Raw genomic sequence first — 21,940 nt, forward strand, 5'->3', positions numbered from 1 at the left:
TTTCTCATTCAGAGATCCGAACTTTACAGGGAGATCCGAGCCTATACCGAACCACTCCTCTCTAGTGCAAAGTGGCAACAGAAAACCAGTCCTATCATGGTTAATAAATAGGTCAGTAAATCTGAAATTTATAATGCTTAATCTCCCAAGGGGGTCTATGACGACAGGATAAGGAGGGAGAGGTGCTTGTTGCCATTTTACTTGTTCGGAAAAAAATTAAGGACGCATAGTAAATGTTTGCACAGCAAAACTCCATATTTTCTACATTTCCTGCTGTCAACCAACTATTCAATAAAAGGAAAAGGACTTACGGATGGAGCAAAAAACCACACACGTATTGGTTTATATATAAAAAAAAAAAAAAAAAAGAGGGAAAGCAAACCTTTACTGTAAACATGTTCAGAACTGATAAAATGATACTTGATGTTTCTCAGAAGCCAGTTCCTTTAATGCTAGTAAGACATTACCATGCAATCTAAGCACCTGCACTGTAGTCATTTTGGAGCTACGAGTACCAGTGAATAAGGTAGACTGTAATGAATAAAACATACCAGAGATTCAGTAAGGAAAATGGGCCTATTAAAATATGCAAAATATTTCTTCTCAAAAAGGTCTGGCGGCTTTTACTTCTGTTAAGGAAGTTGGGTTCTGTTTCAAAGGAAACAAGAGCTGGGAACTTTAATCAGCAATTTAACCATTTCTCTAGTAAAATGAGCGATTAGATTCCTTATCTACAGAACCAGTCGCAGCCAACCTAACAGACTGTTTAAGTACCAGGTCGATGAGCTGGGTAAGAGGGGAAACGCTTGCCACTTTAACGGAACTAAAGGTGAGACAGGGAAAGAATGACGTAAAGTGGTTAATGAACTATGCTTGATAATACAGTAAATAGGTGTTCTCCCTCCAATTGTTCATTCATTAACTTGAAGCCAAGAGCTGGACCGGACAACAAGATTGCTTCCCAAATGAGCCACTCATGTTGGAATAGAAATGGTGTTGAGGCCGAATGTCGAACTGACTTACTTTGAACATTGTAGTTGCCACTTTCCAGCATTTCTCTCTAGCGCAATACTCCTTGATTGGTTAAAAATCACAATTGCAGCACGACAACCAATACTAGACACAGCCAGTTCTCTTCAACCAGCACTCCTCATAAAGCCTTGTGGAAGCACAAAATTGCCTAACCCTTTGTGTGCATTACCCCCACCCAAATCCTCAAGGGGGAACCAAAAATAAAATAATACAACAACTTCTGCTGCTGTTAGTGGGGGATGTATTCGACATCTCAGCTGTTGGGATGAAGACGGTCAGAAATTTGGCACCGGAATCCTGGCTGCAGAATCTGAACCGCTGACTTCACGGACATTAGGGGGGAAAGTTAGGGTTCAGGAACTAGGGAGAGGATTAGGCTGTGTGTGAATGTGTGTGTGTGTGGGGGGTGGTTAAGACACATACCTTATTGTGTTGGTATTATGAATATCAGGATGCGGCTGTCTGTATTCTGACCGCCGGCATCCCGACGGCTGGGATCCCACGCCCAACCCGTTGGTGGAAACCCCTAGATCAAATTTTGTTACAGATGTGAATATATTTTAATATCCCTTATTATCCGTTACTTCCAAATAATGCTCCTCCTGAGCTATTCCCCCAGGATCAGCATGCAATCTGCTGTAATTTAGCCATTAACTGCAATCATTAAAAGAACAATTCATTGCATTTTAATTATAGACTAAATATATCATTATACATCATTTTGTGTCGTTGTTTTAACCTTCACGTTAATACAAAAGGAGTTTTGCTGAAGGTCTCAAAAACGAGGTGTGTGTGTGTGTGTGTGTGTGTGTGTGTGTGTGTGTGTGTGTGTGTGTGTGTGTGTGTGTGTGTGTGTGTGTGTGTGTGTGTGTGTGTGATGAGAAAAAGGACAGTTGAATATGTAGCAATCGGTCAGTTGAAACTACATTGCCCCTTAGTCACTGCAAAGCAGAAATTGCAGGGAAAGGAAATTAATTTCACCCACTAAGTTTTGAACCTCTTGGGTGCCATTCACTTTGTTCCGTTCCAGTTACATTTATTGTTAATTGCGAATGCTCACAATAAAAAGACACCCCAATAACCACCGAGGAGTCAAAAACCATTTAATGGACTGTTTTACCAGGGTAAAGAGTCAGTGTTCCAGAGAGATCAGTAGCAGAGAGTTCTTTGCTACGCTCTGAAAACCAGGCCCTCATCTGCCCAGCAACAATAGTTTATGCCTTTTAATATGCACAATTAGATTAAGTTGACAAATCACAGCAAGTCTGGCGATCATGGTGCAATGCTCAATATAACATTGTAATTATCCCCCTCTTTGTTTTATCATGGCAAGATTTGAAAACCAACATCTCATGTGGACAAGTTGGTTTAAGTTCCTAAGCGTATCGTATTGGCTTTACTAACGCTTACGGTCTTTACTCATTATGATTTGATGAACAATGAGTAATTAGTGAAAATATAGCCAGGATATCATGTTAGCCATTAGCTTGTACATTTAGGTTGCTCAAATACCAGTCAAGAATGCAGATGGAAGGAAGGTTTAAGATAGGGGGTGTTCTATGAATGGGACCGATGTTTTTATCTTTGCTGGTGGAAGTTACAGGTGATTTTTTTTTTTTCTCACAGTGGCTTCAAATGACAAAAATAAAATTTACAGACATTTTATGCGCCCCCAAAATAAAATACAGCATTTATTTGCTTGAAAAATCTTGTTTTCCTTTTTTTTTTTTTTTTACTTTCATTAAAAAAAAAAAAAAAAATGTAAAAATCGGCCATTTGAAACACTAAGAGCCCTATATAATTTTGAATTTGCCCACTGATCGAGAGGGGTTCCTGTGGGGTGTGTGTGGTCTCGTACATTTCTGTAGATCCTTCTGGAGTGGTTTGCATTTGACCATAAGCAGTATTTGTTCTACATTTGTATTAGTATGGATTTCCAAAGCAACAAAGCTTCCCGCAGTGTGATATAAAACACGGCACTTTATAACAGAACACACACTATTAACGTAAACAAAATATTATTGATATTATACAAGTACATTATGTTCGGTGTGTGCTTTTGTTAGAAGGAAATGTAGGTTATAAGAAAAATTACAAAGTAGAACATTCTGTTAACCATGTAAAGGTGTGCACGATCAGCTATGCTGGGTGATTACACTATACCATAATGTATCTTCTCCACTTAAGGATATGTCATTAAATGACCTTGAAAGTCTGAAGGTTATTTCACATTTAAAGTCCTTCTTCCCTGTAAACGACAACCAGTACTGGCAATATAAGGACGTAACCAAGTATTGAGGAATAGTGAGAGTTCAGTATTCCGATTTCTGGACACATGGGCTATTTTGTCTAAATATTGATAGAGGAAACCAGGGAAAGATACTTTCATTAATGGCTAGTGGATGCACTTTTTGAAAAGAAAAAAAAAAAAGCTACAATTGTTCATTATGATTTGGCCTTTCGTTCAATACAGTCTATGGGTATATTCAATTACCAGCGGTAATATTTATTTTATTTTAACAGTGATTGAAGTTAATACAACTATCGTACTGTACAGTAATTCAGATTTCCGCGACTACGTGTCCCGGATTCCTGACGAAGTATGCGCAGGGAGAAAACGCGCAAGATCTATCTACAGATCACATTTGCATGGAATTTTGCATCGGTCCCATTATGTTCCTCACTGATCACATTTATATATTTTCATTTAAGTTCCTGAACTGGGATCTGCATATTCAATAAAGTCTATTTTAAACAGCATTCTGCATAATTAACCTGCACTTGTGTTCTGATAAATATGTTTGACTCTAGAACTCTGCTCTTAAATCGATGAATCAATGATTTAGAGCTTCTTTAGGGCTCCTCGCTAAGCTGTTTCCTATATATTTCAGTTACAGTTAATAAAGTGAGAACATTTCCGCTATGCTTTAAACCTGTTTCCCCATGCCGTTCTCGATTCACCAGAATACAGAAAGATATAGAGCAGATCCTCTCATTTTGAGAAAAAGAATTTGAATACTATGGGGCCAAGTCAAAAACTGTATATATAATTATAGTATAGTTATGCCCATAGGCATACGCATCCCAAGATACGGCCAGCCCTGCACCATTAGTATACTGTATGTGGCATGTTTAGGTTGTATATATACAATAAGATGCACTTACACCAAACCAGGTCAAAAGCACAAAGAAGGTTTTTCCTAAGCACAAAGGAAGTTTTTCCTGTATATAGCAAAATATACATTTGCCATTGGTTATTCGGCTTGATTCAAACATTCTATAATACAGCAAATACAATTTTGTGTATGAGCGATCATAAGAGAGAAAAAAGTTCTATTTTTAAAATACACAGGGGGAAACCTAGGAAAGAGGGGAGAAGTTGCCCATAGCAACCAAACCACTAGCTAGCATTTTTGTAAAACGTACTTGATAAATGCCTGGTAGAGGCAGGTTGGTTGCTATGGACAATATATCCACTCTTCAGGTGGTTTGTTGCATCGCCCCCACAATATCATATAATACAGGAACGATCAATGAAGCAAGCACCTATCAGCTGCAGGGGAGAATTCTCAATCAGCCAATCAGAAGTCGCTAGCTAGTAACGGCGATAGTCATCACCAGCAGCATGCATCTGCACCAGTCCCCACAGAGGCTACGTACACGCCATTAGGTCTACTGTACTGGGTCTACAATACAACACTCACGCAGCAATATCGCCTGTCTAAGCGTTCGGTGATCCATATGTCGGAGCGTCATGTGCACATATCTGTACGGTATTCTGTGGATATAAAGTAGTACAATTTTGTGTATTTTCCACTAAGCAAATGGGGTGTATGCCCAGCTTGGCATCAGCCCCTCTGATGTTCTACCAACCTCTCAATGTTCAGCAGAGTAGAACATTCATACACAATATTATTATATATGTTGTATTATAGAGTGTGGGTAGCACAGTTGGTGTAATGGTTAGCGTTACTACCTCAAAGCCCTGATGTCTTGGGTTTGATTCCCACCACAGCCCTAACTATGTTGAGTGTGGGCTTCCCTTGGGTACTCTGGTATCCTCCCACAATCCAAAAATGTACTGGTAGGCTAATTGGCTCCTAACAGAAATTAACCTCTAGTGTGTGTGAGGGGTAGTAATTCTAGATTGTAAGCTCCACTGGGACAGGGACTTATGTGAAGGACTGAAACATGATCTGTAAAGCTGCAGAATATGTGTGCGCTATATAAATTGTTCATACTGTAGATACACTGATATGTGAGGCACAGTACTTTCCTCTAAATCAGCAGTAGCTGCAAAACTGTTTTTTTTTTTTCCACCCTTTACATCCTGATAATTTTCAAATAGATTCTCACAATATCTATCAAGATTCAACTCACTTGGAAAACCACTAAATCCAGCTTAGCCGACAATCGCCCGTTTACAGTACATGAAACACAATGCGGTTCTGGAAATATCTACTATTGCATTCAGCACACAATGGATTTGGGACTGAACAGGGTATCAGACCATGTCGAACGCAGAATATATTGGTGCAAATTTCGATTGTGTCCCTGATAGATAAGTATAAATACAGACAAAGCAGTATTACAGCGTCTAAAGATGCTCAAGGTGGGCATCTCAGGCCTTGCACACTCACTTGTACACCAGGGGAAGGGATTGTACTATGATTAGCATAGAGTTGTGACGACGACAATAGACGCTAATGTGGTCACAGCAAGGTAAGATTCAGAATCAACCCTTATTTTGGAATTCCCCTACATTACACCAATGTCTCACAGCTCAGGACTGCCTGAGCAGCTGTGGAACTACACATTCAAGCATGCCCTGCCACAGTTTTAGCAAGCTATAAAATAAAAACTGTGGCAGGGCATGCAGGGATTTGTAGTTCCACAGCAGCTGGAGAGCCACATGATAAATACCCCTGGTGTAATGGCTCAGGGTGACAACAGTCCTGGAGGGTTAGAGGATAACCGTTACAGATGTGCAGAAAACAGCTGTTAGTGAAAGCTTAGAGGGAATGATTTACATGTAGCTGAAAGTTGCGCAGTATATTGAAAGTTTATGTATTTTGGAGCCCACTTGTATCAGCTTCAAGGGAAAGTAGTGAGCTCCAGGCATATTAGCTGAATTAAAAGATCTCTGATGATCAAAGTTCCTTTGAAATGCTTCTTGATCTAAAACCATCACTATGGAATAAATCTTCATCAGAAGCATTTCAAACACGTTTCAAAGAATAAATAAATAGGGGGGTGGGTAAACTTTGGCCTGAGCGAGGCAGGGAGGGGGCACGGGGCAATGCAACAGCCTTTCGAATGGTCAAACAATGGGTGTATGAACTCAGCTATCTGTAGAAGAGAGTAGGAGCTAGACGTCCATGGTCTGTGCTGTAGGAGGACCCTTATCCTTTCTCCATCCAATTTCAAGTTTCCCATTTGCCCCAACTTGCTCCTCCTCACATCATGACACTGCAACCCATGGCTCCACACTTGCTGACTCTACCTGAAGTACGGGGAGACTCCGTGTAGTTGGGGTGATTTCCTTGACTTCCTGTAGGATCTACCAATCTCCCTGAGCTGGGTGTGCACAACTCTGGGGAAAAGAATAAGGAGGAGGTGGGCTACAAGAAAATGGTTACTGCTTTCCAGTACACTGATGGCTACATAAGTGTCTGCGCATTCAATGATGTGTGATAAATGACAGAGAATGCATGATTTACTACATGTCTCTCAGACAGAGAAGTACACGCTCTCTTCAGCACCGCTCACATAGGTGGTGCTTTCACTATCTCCCTGAATTGCCGTTTCAAAAGTAGGCAAGCGTGCCTTGCTCACCCCCGTTCCACACACACCTTGGTACAGCCCAAGTGCCTATTGCAGAATATACGCAACTACACTTATTTCATCTCCCAAACCCTGACCATGACGTCACAAGGACACGGATAAAACTCCAGGGAGAGAGTTAATCTAAGTAATGGACAATTGCCTATTGATCTTGTTTCCCGAAGGTTACACAAGTGGCAAAATGTTTTCATAAAGCAGAGTGTCCACTACGACACAGACAAACTCATACACCAGTGATTTACAGCTCTCTTCTTCCTGACCTACACAATGCAACGTTTCGTCATTTGGAGAAGCCTCTGTCCATTAATTTTACGACTCTTTCATTACCCCAGCAGCACGTGCTGCCTATACCGCCAGCTGCCTGTACGTCCCATCTCATCCACTGACACTGAATACTACACTAACATAGCTGCATGTTACATTACACATCTGCTATATATTTTTTTTAAATTAATTGATGTAACAAGAAACCAAATTCATATAAGCAGCCTCATTGACCGTTAGGGGCAAATCCCGCTAAAGGCAACAGATTTGCTGTTAGACCAAACTATTTTGCAATGCAGGAGGGGTGCAAATGCTATTGCTTTGTGCATGCAGGTAAAATACTGACTGCTCTGCATGTTGTTACTGGGCTGCTTCATTCTAATACTGCAAATTGAGCTAGAATGTGCCAACTCCAACTTTAAACCTGCCTTAATGAACATGGTTTTTCCAAGGGGCAGACTCTTCTATCATGAGACATTACAGTCCCTACCCAGGGCCGGCCGATATCAGGCAGCTTGGGTGGAAGTGGCACAGCTACGCCCCACTTGTTGTTTACATAACTATGGTGCACAGGGGCGTGGGTGTGCATGGTTGCAATATTGCACTCCCAGGCCCTTACAGAGCCCTGTGCCTGGTTATTTTGTACCTGTTAATCCCTCCTCTCCCTTCTGTCCATACCCTCATCCATACTTGCTTACTAACCTGCAGGAGACGCCAGGATTTCCTCCCAGAAATGCCTCCTTCCCTAGGTGATTTGCTGGGTATCACATCCCCATGGTCCTGTTCCCACATACAGTGAATTGTGCTGATATAGCAGAGCTATTATCATGTGAAACGCACAAGCACGCTCCTTGCACTTGCCACTTGGACCTACCCTCCAGGACCTCACAGAGGGCGCAAGCCGAAAGTCAGCAATTATGCCCTTACCATCAATATATGAGAATCCAGCTCACATTCCTGTAAAAGAACACACACAAAATATGCACTTTCATCAAGTGCTTTTGAATGATGTGTTTAATAAATTGTGAAAGGAACAAAAACAGGTCATACTACTGGGACGGTTAACTAAAGTGTGTTTCTTGTTGGAATTTAACGTAACAATGAAGACTTAAGGTTCCAGAGCTGTCTGCGGCAATCAGGAATGTGTTTGTGCATTGCACAGTATGCGGTAAAACAGTCTGTATAAAGCTTTTAGGAACTCTGGGGTACATTTGTCATGTCTTACATACCCACTCACAGCCTCTGACAGTGTCCCTGATTAGAGACATTTACGTGATCAGGTACACAATCAAACAAAACAAGCAAGTTATATAAATTTCCTCTATATTATCCTTCCCTTAGCTGTTCAGCTCAGACACTACAAAGCACAGCAGCTGAGGTTTCTCACAAAATTGTGACCATTTTGCCTAGAACAAAATTACATGATTTTTACAAATCAGACTCAATCCGACCCGGATATCTTTTCAATTGCTTTATTCTTGCTAAACTTGCATTCCCAGCGTGTAGTAACCATATGTATTATTGCTAGAATAGGAGTTATACATGCATGTAGGAAGTCATAAGTAAATCTCTTTTCATACATGTTAAGAGGATTTCCTTAAACGTCAGACCAGCACTGTGTACTCTGGAAAGCATTGAGATATTCAATGCATGCTGCCATATTTCTGCAAATGTCCCTTCCAGACTAATTAGGACGCAATGTACTGCTTACTACAGTATGCACACTTCCCTTGCCTCTATAAAAACCTTTATTATAAAATTGTCAAATATACATAGCACACTCCTGAATAGAGTTCATTAGAGTATCCTACAGACCGCAAATGCTGAGACTGCAAGAAAGATGTACTGTATATCAAGTGGCAGCACAGATGGTGTAATGGTTAGCATTACTGCCTCACACCATGGCCCCAACTGTGTGTAGTTTGTATGTGCTTGTCTGGATTTCGTCCAGGTACTCATGTTTTCTGCCACGAGAGAGAGAGAGAGAGAAAAATAAGCAAATGCACAACCAGTCATTTAATCAACATAGGTGCCTCCTCCATCCAATGCAGCAATGTTACTGCTATCCACATGTCCAAGAAATAAGAGGGCACAGCTCCATTTTCCAAAAATGCAAAGAAAAAAAAAAAAAGACTTTATATTCATCACCGCTCAGTAAAAGCGCACTTTGCTGTCCAAATATGAAAAAAGTAAATTCAAGCAGATATTTCCCATAATAATCTAGATATACTTATTTTGTCTGTCGACTTCGGTCCTTTTCATAGGCCGTTCTAGACTAAAACATGGAACAACTTCAACTCCCTCTCTCGTCACATAGACAGACAATCCCATCAGGGCTGTATCAGTGTCCAGGCCAAGTGCTTCATTAAGTGTGTGCAGTCACCCTCCTCCAGGCTTCTTCGTGCCTAAACCTATCCCTCTCCCCTTAGTGCCTAAACATAAACCCACCCCCTCCCCCCCAGTGGTGCCTGACCCGAACCCTCCCTCCTAGGGGTGCCTAACCCTAACCTCCCCCCCAAAAAAATCCTAACTAGCCCTGCCAACTGCCCTAAACCTAACCCCGTCCCCCCCCACGGCTTACAGGCTGGGCGCCCCGGACTTGCCTCGCTCGGGCACGCGTCCTCCTGGATTCCAGAGTCTGTATCAAGACAGGAGTTGGTATTTCGACACCTATCTTAACTTCCTTGTCGGGATTTCGGCATCGGCATAGAGATGGTCTCTTGACTACATCATATATACATACACAAAAACATCTATATATACATTATATATATATATTCAAAGTGTTTGTTATCTGCACCACTCATTCACATGTTATTAGTGATGTGTCCAGACCGCTCGGTGATATTTAACTGCAAACGATATAACCATGTCACATTATTACATGATCCATCTGAGACATGTTCCTTCTATAGATCTATGGGGGGACTTGTGTTGTGTGTGTTAAACAGCATTGCAATTTCCTGCAAGGGGAAGAAATGATCTGTGTAAGGTCAGGCTTCAGAAGAAATGTGTGTATCCTGAACTGCTGATTACCAGCACTATGTTTATTCATCTACATACCTCTCACTGGTCAGACTGTTGCTCTAAACCATTCTGTCGCTGCCTTTACCAATGGATCCATTTATTATTTGGTATATTAGACTCAATGTGGTTTCTCCTGTTTTATTAGTTACTGATTGCAATTAATAGGTCTTTGTCATGTGCTGTTCTCTGTGCCGGTCACAAGCAGCCCAGTCTCCATTCCCTCCTTATACCAATATTCTCTCCCATTCACATACAGCACTGTCCTCACTAACACATCATCGCCCATCTTCTGCTATACTCTGTGCTGCTGCTAGGAGACCCCCTTCATCTTACACTATACAACGCTCAGTGTGTGGATGCCTCCATCCTCCTCCTCACTTCATGACATTGCATTTGTCCCATGCATCTCCGTCGCCACTAATACAATTACATGAGTTGGAAGGTGAGCATACCTTACACAAGATCAGGCTACAGTAAGCTAATAAAGCCTTTACCTAGAGTATTGCAGAGCAGCAAGTGATCAAGCCTTCTATGGCGAAACGCGCGTCTACACGTAGTCCCAGTCTGTTCATGGACCGGGACCACAGGAGCCGGCACTTATCTCATTCTTGGAATACAGTATTTTTCTACACACAGTTTACAAATCTCGTTTCACAGGTGGACTCTCATTAGACACCCTGACAGGGAAAAACCTGCTCTGGCTACTGCCAACAGGACACTTCCCCCAGGTATTCCCTAACAACAGATCCAACTGCCTCTATTCTTCTTTCCTATCAGAGGTTAGAGCTCCCTATGCTTTCATCCACCTGTTCACTGCTGACAGGCACACAGGGGAGCAGTAGAAACAGGGGACCTTTCTCCACTTTATATTCTTTATTCAGCTTACAATCCTATGTTGCAGTGTTGCAATTTATTTACAACAATTCTAGTGATATTTATTTAACATTTTCTTCTATAGCGCCACATATTCCATTGTACTTCACAATTGGAAACATTAATAGAACAAAACTGGGTAATAACAGACAGAGGTAGGAAGGCCCTGCTAGCAAGCTTAAAATCTATAGATGCAGGGACATCTTAGGAGGGGGCCCATGTGCACTCCCCGTGCAGGGCCCCCTCCTCTCTCCCCGGTGGCCAACAGCCGACTGACGTGGCTGGTTAGCCAACAGAGCATTAGTAGATACCAGGCACTTGAGTTTGCCCAGAGTCTACTGCGCATGCGCAGAATGCCGGAAAAATGGCCGCGGAGGCCATTTTCCGGTGTTCTGAGCAGTGCTGACACCCGACAGGGGACCACGGACAGGTGAGTTTAAACTAATATAGGTGCAGGGTGTGCGGTGCGGGGCCCCCCTGGACCCGGGGGCCCGTATGCCCCGCACACACTGCACCCATTATAGATACACCATTGTATAGATGATTTAAATCTACTAAGGATCTAGGGTTACAAACATTGGGATAAGAAACAGTTTATTTGATAATTGTTTTATCTCAGGGCTCGACAAATTTTTGTAAAATCTAGGAGCCCCATAGTCCATTACCAAAATATATGAACGCTTGTATAGACCACCACACATGCCCTTTCAGTGCCCCTCAACCTAGTAGTAAGCCCCCTGTAATAGTGCCCCCAGTAGTAAGCCCCTTGTAATAGTGCCCCTAGTAGTAAGCCCCTTGTAATAGTGATCCCAGCAGTTAGCCCCTTGTAATAGTGTCCCCAGTAGTAAGTACCTTGAAATTGTGTCCCCAGTAGTTAGCCCCTTGATATAGTGCCCCCAGTAGTAAGCCCCCTGTAGTAGTGCCCCCAGTAGTAAGTACCTTGAAATAGTGTCCCCAATAGTAAGCCCCTTGATATAGTGCCCCCAGTAGTAAGGCCCTTCAAATAGTGCCCCCAGTAGTAAGCCCCCTGTATTAGTGCCCCCAGTAGTAAACCCCTTGAAATTGTGCCCCCAGTAGTAAGCCCCCTGTAATAGTGCCCCCAGTAGTAAGCCCCCTGTAATAGTGTTTGGAGTTCGCTTTGGGGGTTACAGCACCCTTTAACGGTCAAGCCAGCCGGCCCTTTACCTATGACACAGGCGCACACTTGGCACTACTTTGTTGATGCACGTGCGGCTACTGCGCACACAATTCACAAACACAGAAATTTTTATTTTTTTTTGCCCTTGGGGGGAGCACCCCTGATGGACAGAGCACCCCCTGGACAACACTACAGGACCCCTTTAGGACTGGGACACTGCACAAGACTTTGGAGTGGACACAGCCCCTATGGAAAACTGCCTGCACAACACAATCCAACCAGCCCCTATGGACTTTGGAGGAATGGACACAGCCCCTATGGACAACTGACTGCACAACACAGTCCAGCCAGCCCCTATGGACTTTGGAGGAGTGGACACAGCCCCTATGGACAACAGCAGCACAGCACAGCACAACACAACACTACACTACACTACACTACACAGCCCAGCCAACCCTAACTCCCTCTTCACTGTCCACAGCAGAGTGAGAAAATGGCGCCGACGCGGGTACCTTATATAGAATCCAAAACCCGCGAGACCCGGAAGGCGGGATGATGACGTTCTGCCTCGATTTCAGATCAGAGTCAGGCGGGAAAAGTCGAGCCTGACTCGGATCGGCCTCGGATCGGGGGGGGCTCGGGGAGGTTCGGATTTCAGAAATCAGAACCCGCTCACCCCTAGCTCTGACAGGCAGAGCAGAGCCGGGGAGCCGGCCCCTGTGATCAGCTGTGTGGTCTAAATAGACCACAAGCTTATCACTAGGAAAAAAAAGCAATAACAGACAGCCGACACACCGGGAATCAAGATGGCGCCGTTCCTTATTCCACCTGACCCACATCCCAGGTTGCGTTCCGGCGCCATCTTGATTCCCGGCGTGTAGGCTGACAGATATGGCTTTTAAGGTAATTAGAGCTATCATTATGGCTTCAATTTGAAGGACTTGAATGTGCCTACTATGATCCATTTGATTACGGATTTATCCATACGATTGTGTATTTGGTTAGTAAGCAATGGTTATTAAACTTATGGCTATTTCCTGGCTTTAATCTGGCAAGACCTGTGGCAATCTGGGAGGACGGGTTTCCTTAATTGCATATTGCCATTAAAAGGAGCACAGGTGAGGTGGTGTTTGTACTTTGGTGTGAGGTGATCCCGGTGTCTTGGACAATGATGTCTTGACAAGTATCCCAAGAGGATTGAATTGTCAACTATTACCTGATGTCTTTACGTATTATGGTGAGAGCCTGTTTTTTGGATTTTTATATATATAATAAAAAAAAATTACATTACATTATATTATAATATATACATACATATATACACACACACATACTGTATATACACACACACACACACACAAAGTATAAATACAAACACACTCTGGCCCGTATTCAATTTGAGGCGAAAAGTCCAGACTTTTCGCCTGCTGGACTTTTCGCCTCCTTCGCCTGCGTGCCTGCTATTCCCCGTATTCAATTCCAAAGTAGGCGAAATCGGGAACAGGCGATACTTGGATCGGCGAAAAAATACAGGAATTTTTGGGAAATAATTATAGGACCCCCCCTCTTTTTACTCCCTCTCATCTCCCTCTTTTTACTACTGCTTTGTTCCCAATTGTTTTTTTTCATTCCTAGTCATGAATAGCTTAACAATGAATAACAGTCAACATAAGTCACCGATATCATTACAGATCCAAATGTTCGCACAATTGTAATAATCAGATGTTCCTAAGCTATATTGTTACCCAGTAACCGTCACAAATATGGTTATAAGTGCTGTCAATCAAGGCACAGAACAATCCTGAAATGGCTCATCATTGTCTTGTAATGATTCTTTATCCATTTACAGCTGGGTGAGCGCAGAGCCGTATTCTTTAGAGCAATCAAGGCGTGGTACGCTCATGAGGCCCCTTAAGCACAGAATCTGGGCTAAATAACCACATAATTAGATATATTGTGCAACTCTTCCTACCAGCAGTTCAGATAGTTATCCAGCAATAATCTACAAACAAAACAAAGAAGAGAGAACTAAATAGGACACTACCCTGCTACACGTAGCGCTCTACAAACCAACTGTGCGACTGCATTTTCTGTGCGCGACAAGGTAATTTAATCTGGAAAGATAACGTCAAAGGAAGATTAATCACCATCAAAACATTCGAGAGAGACACTTTAGCCTCCAGCCCCTGGGTTATTTCACACTTGGCGAGCGAATCACTGGCGGAAACCATCACTTTCTGTAAATACAGTATTGAAATGTTCTTCTTGCTGATTAAAATGAAGATAGTCTCTTCTGTTAGACAATTTATTTCAGTTTACTGCAGCTCAAATACCCATTTTGGCAGCGATGCCACCTTCGCACAGCCAGTTTGTACACGGTGCCGTCTTCAACGAGCATGTACATTACACAGTATACATCACCACCAGTAAAGTAGTTCAGTGGAGAAGTGTTTGGATAAATGCTTACTAAGGTGGCTGTCTAGATCTAGAAATGTACTAACAGCTCTGCAGAACTTCCGCTTGTTGCCAGCGGCAATGTTTTAGGAACCCTTGCACAGATAGAAAATAAATACCAACTACCCACATTGCAACCCACAACGTAAACACAGGCCATGTCTCTTTACAAGACATGAGGTAAGACAACAAAATAGATACGTTTTTTTTTAAAAGTTGCTGGAAACACTGATTCAAACGCCAATATTGGGTCTTTTATGACCCCTGACAAATCACTTTATACGGTTGTGTCCCAAATAATAAAAATCAGAAAGAGTTAGGGGAGTGTGATGTACGAATGTGAATTATTCTGTTAACAGGACTGAGGGCCTGATTCAGACCCGCTCGCAAGATGCGATCGCTCACTTGCAGAAAAGGGGCCGGATAATTAAATGAAGCGCTCGCACTGCGTCGCATAAGGACGCTCACTGTGTGTTAGCGAGCTGCGGCAAAGTGCACTCGCAAGTGTCTGATGACGCCCCCTTGCCACTCGCAACACACGTCATCTCCGGGAAATGTATGATTAATCGGGACCATCGTCAGGATTCGGAGCTGCTCGCAGCCCTTGGGGTTGCCTTAACCTGCCACAAGCACAGCGATCAGTGCTGGCTGAAATACATGCAGACGACGTGTACAATGACGCTACTTTGCTAATTATGCACGCCCTTTAAACTGCGTTTTGGTGGGCCTGACACGCCTGCGTTCGCAACAACACTCCCCCGTTCACATGCACCTTCCCCTGTTACCACCCACAAACGGCACTATCACTCCAAGCAGCAACTTGATAGTGGCTTACGAGCTACCAAAAGCAGATCGCAACGAATGGCTTGCGCACGCGCACTGCGAATTATACACATGCGCAGATGGGGGAAAATCGCTCAGAGCGAGCAAACGCGCCTTAGCGAGCGGGTCTGAATCAGGCCCTGTGTACGCTGGGGGATAGTAGTAAATTGTACACCCCCCTTTAGTCTTCAAATCTAGATAGCAGGTTTGCTTCTTATTTTGTTTCTGGGCTGCACAAACTATGGATTTCATGGTAAATTGCCAGATATAACCTTAGTCAAACGGCAGCCGTTCATCCCATTAGGGCGCGTCTTTGTATAATCACATAGATTTCTGCCACTTAGACTGTATTTGATTATAAAACCCATGTATGGAGATAAAATTATTTATTAACATTTATTTAGACAGCGCCAGCATACTCTATAGGTCTTTACAAATCGGGAACAAAACCGTAATAAAATGAGTCTGGATAATAACACAGACAGACAAAGAGGTAAGGAGGGACCTGCTCTTAAGCTTACACACACTATAGATGCTTCTACTCTGTCTGAGATAAGAGACCCTGCTGGTTTGAATACACATTATAACTCATTTCAGAACATACAGAACCAACATCTGTTTTAGCATGCTTTATAGAAGCAGTCAATTTGTTGCTTGTGACTGATTGGCTCCCTTTTCAAAAACGTTTTGCTCTTTATTACTCATTTGTGCTAAATTAGTACACTTTGCTATAGAGCAATGGCTTAATAACTCGGGAGTGTTGGAAACCACACACTGTTTACATGAAACCTGAAAATAACTATTTCAATTATATTATACAGCTGCAAACACCGTACACGCTCTGCACACCACAAAAAAAAAAAAACTTAGATTGCTTTGATATACTGTTCCAGACACCAAATTAAAAATAAATTTCCTACGTTTCCCTAAACCAGGGAAATACTGCGCTGGTAACAGCAGTACCGCTAAAATTATCTAAAGTCCATCTTTAACTTTAATGAATTCTAATGGGATCTTCCATGATAATATCGACAGACGCAATAACATAATTGTACAAACACTGGACAGATGTCCAGCAGTAACAAGCAGCCAGAGACCAGATAATGTACTGCAGTATCTGACATACAAAGGTTCGCTGGGGCTGCGTTTAACTCTGCAGAAGCTGTTCTACACACTTTGAGGACTGAATTGTGGTGAATCAGCTATAAATGGTACTTTTTTTCCCCCCCTGGGCTTGTGATTTAGAACAAATGGACACTTGTAACCCTAGTACACATCTGGATTCCTAATTAAAATCATGGCACATTAGCTTTTAAGTGGCAAGACTATGGAGCCAAAACATTATTGGAAAGGGACAAGGAGAAAGATCGGGTACTATTCACAAAAGGCAAAAGCAAAAAAAAAAAAGTGTCAGGTTCACACCTGATAATGTTTGAGATGAAATGATGTGTTTTGGGTAAATATCTGAATGCTCCAGGTTTCCGGTCTGCACATCTAGGGACACATTCTCTACTGTAAGTGCTTTTGACAGGTGATGCAATTTTAAAAAAGGGGCAGGGGTGGCATGGAGTGCTGCATAAGGTGTCATAGGAATGGTGCCAGATGCCCCCAACTATTCTACGTAGCATTACCTGCTGATTCATGGTATGAGGTTCCACATATTTGCAGTGGAGACCCCATATCTTCAACCCTATGCAACTGCAAGAGGCATTTTATCAACGCAGCGGACCAATATATCAAGGGGGAGACAGACAGTAAAAAGGTTGACAATGTCTAGATAGACACCAGGGGCGGGATGCATGACGCACTGCACTCGCAATGCGATACATTCCGCCGGTCATCGCATGCCAACGCCGGCATGCATAACGATCCCCACAAAGGACCGCTCTGTCTGTAAGAGCGGCCCTCATTGCGGTGGAGGGACTTCCGAGTCTATGACCCAGAAACCCCTCCGGTGTCCTTCTGTGCATGGGGAGGAGGGGGGGGTGTGTGTGTGCGTGTGTGTGTGTGCGTGCGTGCGTGTGTGTGTTGCTGGGAGTGAACCGGCTGGATCCCTCCATCAGCACTCGGCGGAGAAAAGCCATAGGCGTCTGTGGGTAATATCAGGAAGATGGCATTGCCCAGCGCAGCAGGACTTGGTGCATATGAACAATGCGGTCAAACCCGCATTTTCGGGGTTTGACCACATTTTTACCCTTGATGCATCTCGCTCCAGATGTTAGATAGTCAATAGGTCGACAGGGTAAAACTTCGACATGTGCAAATGGTTGATAGGGTCATAAAGGTCGACAAAAAAAATGGTCACTGCGACAACAACAAAAAAAAAGTTGAAAAAAAAAAAAGAAGGTTAACAAAAAATTGCACTTACCCCGACGGTTAGGGTTAGGCATCAAGAGGGAAGGGTAAAGTTAGGCACTAGAAGGGGTGGTTAGGGTAAGGCACCCAGTCGAACTATTGACTGTCTAACATCTGGTGTCTATCTAGACACGGTCGACCTTTTTACTGTCTATCAGTTAATCCACACCCGTATCAAGGGGCTAAAGTGATTTTTGGAGACCCCACATCTTCACCCCTATGCTATTGGAAGAGGCATTTTATCAATGCAGTGGACCAATGTATCAGGGGCCTAAAGTGATTTTTGGACTCAAAACTCACTGCTATGATACCTGCTGGCCTCTGATACTACGGGGCCACAAGTCACAGGACCGATGCAGGGACCCCTTTGACATAGGTGATCTGCTCACCCTGTGGTAGATCTCTGCCACTGGAAAGAGGTGAGAATCATATTTAAGAAACTGCAGCAGAATACAGATGACAAACTTCATGTAATGCACATTATATCTCCAGCTTATATCCCATTATAGCTGCTTATAGCCCACTTCACCCACTGTACACAGAAAACCAAAAACAGGTCCAGCAGAGCAAACCAGTCAAATCAATTCAGATGAGCGATCAGAGGGGAACAACGCAAAGTTGCTTTTTAAAAATTCATGTGGATACATCTTAATTGAAACGTTATTTATTCAATAATGAATAATAAAGAGGAACCCGTCTAGTCTGAGTACACAAAGCAAAGCATAAATCCATATATAAAATAAAGGAGTTCTTCCTGATTACGATCCCATAAGCTCTCATTTAATCATTTCATCTCTGTTTTGATAAGAGTTTTATAGAAAATGTAAATAGGCTGTAAGTCCTATTTGTATGGTGGGTGATGGCCACTTAGTGATGTGGACCATGCGAGTCTCTTCTCACCTCCACAGGAAACCTTCTGCCGTTGATGCTGTGCTCCGAGCCCGCGGATGCATTGCTCTGACCCCAATGGAACTCCACTTTCTCGGCCTTAAACCTGCCCGGGAGTCCGGCACCGATGATGTAATAATCATCTTTCAGCAGAATGGCAACTGCGCGGAGAAGCGAGAGAAACAGAAAAGTGTCAGCAGAGAGGAAACCCAACAGCACAAAACAATTTCAGCAAATTGTCCTTTCTGGACAACACAATCAGGATGAGGATCATCACACACATCATTGGATCACATTTCTAATGACCAGCGGAATTAGACACTGTGCATGGGATGTAGTTATTATACCTTCCATCGGGATGCCGGCTGCCGGAAACCCGAACCGCGGACGGAAGACTTGGTCTGGAATTCCGACATCAGTGGAGATGCAGATACCGGAATCCCGACAGCCAGGGGGTGGTGGTTAGGGTTAGTTAGGCTGCAGGACGGGGGAGGTTAGGTACCAGCAGGGGGAAGGGGAGGGTTAGGTTTAGGCAGTAACCGGGAGGGTTAGGGTGTAGGGCAGGAAGGGTTAGGATGCAGAAAAGGAGGGTTGGGGTTAGAGGGTTAAGGGGAGAGGGTTAGAATACTTACCTAACCCCTGTCGGGATACTGAGCTGCTGTCGGTCTTTTAACAGTTTGCCCGACCAACTTAGCACTGCTATCTTGTATCTATATTGTTGCAATGCTAATTCCGCCTTCAGGTTCAAGGAGAGGTTGAAACCATGTAGATATAGGCATCAGGGGTGGGCTGTCGCCCCCAATTTATAGTTATGTCATTGCTTATTTGCATTGTCTGATATTATGCTCCGATACTGGTCGCCCCCTTCTGCGCCACATAGGTTTTCTCTGGGTATCAGAATAATGATTATCTATTCGCCACACTCAAAGGACGGAATTCAATTGTTTCCGCGGCCCGCATCGCCCGTCTAAAGTGCCAGGAGTTCGCTATGCAATTGTACCACATTTTCGTGCTGATCGTGCCCAAAGTGGTCGGGTTTAGCCTCGTAAAGCAGCTAAACCCGACCAAAGTGCTGGGCGCGATCGCGAAAAAGTGATGTTTGGGCGCCCAAACATGTCACTTTTTGCACATTTCAGCTCTCACCCCCCCGGGGCTGCGAGCAGAAAAATGTAGCGCTGGCAGCTGATCGTGCCCGACAGGAGCAAGAATTGAATAGCTCCGTCGGGCGCGATGGGGGCAGGAATCAATTCAATTCCGCCCTTTGTCCCTTGTATCTTCATTAATGCTAGGTGTAACGTTTAATAAATTCCATAATAGAGCCTGACAGAATTCAAAAACAGTCATCAGCCGTTGAGGCAGAGGTTCCCAGACTGTGCCATTATAGTCCACGTTTTAAAGATATCCATGCTTATTCACAGGTGACTTAATCAGTCCCTCAGTCAATTTGATTTAATCATCTGGGCTCAAGCATGGATATTCTTAAAACCTGGACTGTAATGGTGGACTTTGAGGAAATAGGTAAGATTTCAAACAGAGGTGTATTTAACTCATTATTATGAACATTATAATAAAGTATTAAATCTTTTAAAAACAAAATATAGTTGTGTAGGATTTCTTGATGAACGCTACAAAAAAGGTACAGTACCCTCAACATGATTTATTATGAAGAGCTTAATCAGACACTGTTATTGCATTAGTACATGTAGAATAAACAGGTACCTAAGAGAAATCTATTCTTACATGCTTAACTTAGAGGCCATTACTGAACTTCTACCCTCATGTATAATTTATCACAAACGTCTATAAATCAAAATTCACTGTTCATCCGTAAAAAGCAGTCAGAGGCCCTACAGTCAGAAAGAAAAGTATTTAAGGGTCTATTTACTAAAGTGCAGGCTTTTAGAAGTGCAGATGTTGCCCATGGCAACTAGATTCTACTTAACATTTACCCAGCGCAGTGCTGGCCAACCTTGACACTCCAGCTGTTGTGGAACTATATATCCCAGCATGCCCTGCCACAGTTTTAGCATGCCCTAATAGCAAAACTGTAGCAGTGCATGCTGGGTTATGTAGTTCCATAACAGCTGGAGTGTCAAGGTTAGCCAACAGTGACCTAGCATCTTATAGAAGATAATAGCTAGTATCAGATTGGTTGCTATGGGCAACATCTCCACTTCTAAAAACCTGCACCTTAGTAAACATACCTCTATTGTCTATATTAGATTCCAACATCTTTTAAGTGGCGCTTTAATACTCGTGCTATTATGAACGATGCAATGAAAGGTCTGGTAATTAATAAAGTATCAATGAATCTGAGCAAGGACAACACACAGGTATAAAACAGAACAGACCATCACAAAACAACGTATCCTGATCAATGGCTGCAAGACGGCAAGCCAGTAGTATGTAGTATGTATCTCCAGGTGATCAAATCAATACTATTTTGATATGGCGCTTTGATCCAACTTCTTTGATTGAGACACGTATCACACGATCAAGACGATCGCAAGCACAAACAAAGAGCCAGTCTGCAACCTCACTGCATAAGGTTAAAACACATTTCAGGTTTAATGAAGACTCTACGGTTGGATCAATACAAATTCTTCACCTGCACACAGGAAAGGAGATCCTGACAGACGACATGGTCAGAGCCACCATTAGAGGAACTAATCCCACAACAAACTGAATTGTAAGAGAGCTGAGTGAATCCTACGTTATCATTTTGCAGCCCTGGGCACTAAGAAAATCAGTCTGAAGTTGCCCATCGCATACTGCCATAATTCTGCCAAAGTTCTCTTTTTAGATCACAGATTACTGACAAATGCTTATCAGCACTGCTCAAACACCCACTCTGCACTGGAAGCACAGCAACCAATAAGAAATTCCTTATTTTCTGACTTACTAACGCTAGACAGATAAAAGCAAGTTGCTCATTAGTCGTTATAAGAGTAGCGCAGGTTTGTAAATTTGGGCAATGTTAGGAATAAACCCATAGTTACTGCCAAAACCCATTCGGAACACTTTGCTGACCAGTACAGATTATCACACAATCAAGACGATCGCAAGAACAAAACAAAGCGCCAGTCTGCAACCTCTCTACTTAAGATTAAATAACATTTCAGGTTTAGGGAAGACTACGGTTTGGATCAATACAAATTGAAAATGACAGTTTACATGAGAATAGGGGGTGGGAATGGAAATAAGTAATGAGAGGGATGGGGGAACACATACTGATAACCGGGC

The 21,940-nt window shown here is 43.0% G+C and overlaps 1 protein-coding gene across 3 annotated transcripts in view; it reads right to left on the reverse strand.

Annotated features, from left to right (window-relative positions):
• The window catches only part of PTPRG (protein tyrosine phosphatase receptor type G), a 501,503-nt gene that overhangs the window by 217,344 nt on the left and 262,219 nt on the right, over positions 1-21,940 (reverse strand). For all 3 annotated transcript variants that reach the window (XM_088473430.1, XM_088473429.1, XM_088473431.1), the window contains exon 4: positions 18,710-18,858. In XM_088473430.1, coding sequence (XP_088329556.1) covers positions 18,710-18,858 — 149 coding nt within the window. The remainder of the gene's footprint in view (positions 1-18,709; positions 18,859-21,940) is intronic.

This window comes from Taudactylus pleione, unplaced genomic scaffold, assembly GCF_031769625.1.
Source record: "Taudactylus pleione unplaced genomic scaffold, aTauple2 ptg000135l, whole genome shotgun sequence".
NCBI lineage: Eukaryota > Metazoa > Chordata > Amphibia > Anura > Myobatrachidae > Taudactylus > Taudactylus pleione.